General features: G+C 54.4%; 1 protein-coding gene across 1 annotated transcript; it reads left to right on the forward strand.

Annotated features, from left to right (window-relative positions):
* The first annotated feature begins 872 nt into the window (after nt 1-872).
* On the forward strand, nt 873-3176 carry Phlda1 (pleckstrin homology like domain family A member 1). The gene is made up of 2 exons (XM_021174305.2): nt 873-2179; nt 2589-3176. Exon 1 carries the CDS (start codon nt 909-911, stop codon nt 2151-2153), a length of 1245 nt encoding a protein of 414 aa, XP_021029964.1. The 5' UTR covers nt 873-908; the 3' UTR covers nt 2154-2179; nt 2589-3176.
* The last annotated feature ends 765 nt before the right edge of the window (nt 3177-3941 follow it).

Here is a 3941-nt window from a genome sequence, read left to right on the forward strand (position 1 = left end):
GTCTACCTTATCAGGAAAGGTTTAAAGGCAAGACGGAGACTAGGACTTTCCAGAGTCAGAGTCCCACGGGTGTTTGTAGGACATTCGCCAAGGCTTGTGTGTATGACCTCCCAATGCTGGACAATGCCTACCCTGCTACTGCTGTGGACTGCAAGGTCTGATCTAGAAGGAAACCAGAGGGGCTAGAGAGATGGCACTCCTCGCAGAGGTTCAATTCCCAGAACTTGTTGCAGGGACCTGCTGATTTCTGACCTGCGTTCTCATACAATACATACTACATACACAGAAGCAAAACATACACACAAAAAAACAAAAACCGCTTGGTGAGTCTGGCTATTTTGCCTGTGTTCTGTGGTAGAAAAGGAAGTCAAGAACGTATGCCTGGAGTGAGTCCACCCTTATTTCCCTGTCACTAACTACAAACCGGTAGCTTTATTGTTTTGCCTTAGCTAATTGCCCCCAGGAAGAACTATTTAATGGCTGAACAACACCAACAACAAAAAAGCTCGAAGCACTCTTGGGTTTTGTTCCCTGAGATGTTTACATAGCTATCCGGGGAATGCCCGCTATGGAACTAAGTTTTATGCCCTTGTCTGGAGTCCGCGTTAACCCCAGGGGTGGCTCCCCAGGCCTGCCTGGATCTGCTACCCGCCCCCGCAGCGGAGAGCCCACCCGCCAAGGAAGGGCCGGTCCGTGGGGATGGTTTTTCGGCGCCCTCTGGGCGTCGGCTATCGCCGCCCGGCAGCCGCGGCGACCTCAGCGACCGCGTGGAGCCGCCAGCAGTTTTCAGAGCCTGGCTTCCAGGCTGCGCGGGCGGCCGTGGGCGGTGGGGCGGGGCGGGGCGGAGCCGGGGGCGGAGCCGGAGCCGGGGGCGTGTCCGCGGCGGGCTCTGGGAAGGCCCCAAGTTAATGAGGCGAACGCCGGCTGCCGAGCGCCTCTCGGAGCTGGGTTTTCCCCCGCGGCGCGGGCGCCAGGAGCCGCCTTTTCCGCTGGGTGTCACTCGGGGGTGGGGAGGGTGGCCCATTGAAAAGCGCCGCGAGGGGCCCCGGCCAGTGCCCTTCAGTGAGCGCTCGCCGGAGGACGGCAGAGAGCAGCCCGCTCACGGCTCCGGGATCTTGTGGCGAGTCAGGACGCGCCTGTCCCTCTGCCGGGACCCCGAGCCACCGCCGCCACCGCCACCGCTCTGTCTCCTGCGAGTCAGCCTCCTCTGCGCGCTCCGGGCGGGCGGCCGCGGAAGCCGCTGGGGCGAGGACGGCGCAGGGCTGCTACTGCTACCCCCAGCCGGAGCGTCTGGAAGCCTGAAGGCCGAGCGGAGCAGCAGCACCCCTTATGCCGGAAGGATGCTGGAGAACAGCGGCTGCAAGGCGCTGAAGGAAGGAGTGCTGGAAAAGCGAAGCGACGGGCTGCTGCAGCTCTGGAAGAAAAAGTGCTGCATCCTCACCGAGGAAGGGCTACTGCTCATACCGCCCAAGCAGCTACAACAGCAGCAGCAGCAACAGCCCGGGCAGGGGACAGCCGAACCGTCCCAACCTAGTGGCCCCGTCGTCGCCAGCCTTGAGCCACCAGTCAAGCTGAAGGAATTGCACTTTTCCAATATGAAGACTGTAGACTGCGTGGAACGCAAGGGCAAGTACATGTACTTCACTGTGGTGATGACGGAGGGCAAAGAGATCGACTTTCGGTGCCCCCAGGACCAGGGCTGGAACGCCGAGATCACGTTGCAGATGGTGCAGTACAAAAATCGCCAGGCCATACTGGCGGTCAAGTCTACCAGGCAGAAGCAGCAGCACCTGGTCCAGCAGCAGCCTCCGCAGACGCAGCAGATCCAACCCCAGCCCCAGCCCCAGCCGCAGATCCAACCCCAGTCCCAGCCGCAGATCCAGCCTCAACCCCAACCCCAGCCCCAACCTCAGCCCCAGGCCCAACCCCAACCCCAGCCCCAGCCCCAGCCCCAACCCCAGCCCCAACAGCTCCACTCCTACCCGCATCCGCATCCACATCCTTACTCTCACCCGCACCAGCACCCACACTCGCACCCGCACCCGCACCCTCACCCTCACCCTCATCCGTACCAACTCCAGCACGCGCACCAGCCTCTTCACTCGCAGCCGCAGGGGCACCGGCTTCTCCGCAGCACCTCCAACTCTGCCTGAAGAGGGCGGCACCCGGGCCACTCAAGGTAAGGTCCTGGCAACCTGGGACACCTAGAAACGTGCCAGCATGGCTGCTGGGAAGAGTAGGAAGATTGTTGACCGGTTCCGCTCCCGAAGCAAAGTTTAAAAAAAAAAAAATCATTTCAAGTTTCTGGAGAGGTGGCAAGAAGATGGGCAAGCCGGAGCTTGTAGAGGCAGGGCGGGGAGAGAAGGGCCGGAGGAATTCTGCCAGGGAGCGGGGCACGGGGACCACCTACCCACCACCGAGATCACTCTTGTTCAGTGCCATCCTCCTTTGGGCTGCTTTATTGTGTGCCTCCGCACCAACGTAAAGACCTGATGTCCTTCTGGGCACTCGGTCCTTTGTACTGGCCGGGAGGGAACAGGGTCTTGACTCCTGAGTCACCCATTTCATTCCGTGTCCTTTCTTTCCAGGTTTTGAGGACTTGAGAAAGTGGGAAGAGTGCATTGCTGTTCAGTTCACTTGGATCAAAACCAACAGAGTCTCCCCACCCCGTGCCAGATCAAGTAGTTTGGACTTCACCCGACGGATAACGCGCGCGCGCTTGCAGTTCCCTCGTAGTTTTCTGCGTAATCTTCATCACAGTTGCAGGAAGCAGATTTTGAGTCGAGATGACTTTATTTATGGACCTTTGGAAGGATCACCTAACGTAATGGACCTTTGTAGGAACAATTTATGTACTGTAATTTTATTTTAATGTTATTTTGGATTATGATTATTTATTAGTTTTTTTATGCCTAATCTAAGACATTTCTGAATGTAGGCCACCTCCTCCCCCTCCTCGCCAAAAAGAAAAAGAAAAAAGAAAAAAAAAAAAGAAACTTTATTTTCAGAAACAGATTTCTTAGTAAGCCCTGGTCTTGGAAGAGAAAAAGGGAAAGGGGTGGTGGAGGGGGGCAAACATGAAAAGAAATGGGTTCAGTATTCCCAGGACATTCTCATAAAGTCGACTCTTTCATTGTATTTGAAGAAGTTGAAATTAAATTCTGATATTACTTTCAGTTTCTAAAGGTCTCTTTTTCATAGACGTGTATGTAGTGTGTATAGATGTTTCTTTTTAAAAAAGCTGATTGGGTCAGAGTGTATAATTATGAAAACCTGGTGGTTAAGGTCATGCTTTTTCTAGGAAGAAATCAGTATGAATGACACTGGATTTGAAAACATTTAAATGCTACCCCAGCCGGAAGCCTGAGGCCTGGCTTGGGGATGTGGTGAGTGGAGTCTGCTCGGAGGGGGGGTGGGGGGTGGGTGAGGGAGACTTGTAGTGGCTACATAGGAAAGCAAGTGTACTGAGACCTCCTGGAGCTGAGCGCTGGGCTCAGGTGCCCCTGGGATTCAATCCTAGCACCACAAAATGACATTTTGATTGTGAGTATTAATGCTTCCATTTTAAAATTAGGGGGTGCCCCACTTGAGAGTATTTTTACCCAGCACCAAGACCTCTGCACTTGGGCCACATTTTCTCAGCCTTTTACTTTGTCCTAGATGCACCCTAAGAGTGATTTGTAAATATTTCAAAGGACTGGGAACCATAATAACATTTTAAATTTCATCCTGAAAATAAGACTGGGCAGAGAAAACAACACTTTTCTCTTTACTGCTCTGGGGGATGTCTGGACCTTCCCTGTTTTGGTGAGGTGGCTAAATTCGCCATTTGGAAGGAAAAAAAAGTCTAGAGAAGCTGAGTCCAGTGGTTCTCAACCTGTGGGCCTTGACCCCTTTGAGGGTCAACACAAGAGGTTGCATGTCAGATCTTTACGTTATGA

This window comes from Mus caroli, unplaced genomic scaffold (genome assembly GCF_978045245.1).
Source record: "Mus caroli unplaced genomic scaffold, Mus_caroli_1 scaffold_9, whole genome shotgun sequence".
Classification (NCBI taxonomy): domain Eukaryota; kingdom Metazoa; phylum Chordata; class Mammalia; order Rodentia; family Muridae; genus Mus; species Mus caroli.

What these genes read in the sequence shown, in the direction of transcription:
- Phlda1 (XM_021174305.2), top strand. Translation starts at nt 909, where the DNA reads ATGAGGCGAACGCCGGCTGCCGAGCGCCTCTCGGAGCTGGGTTTTCCC.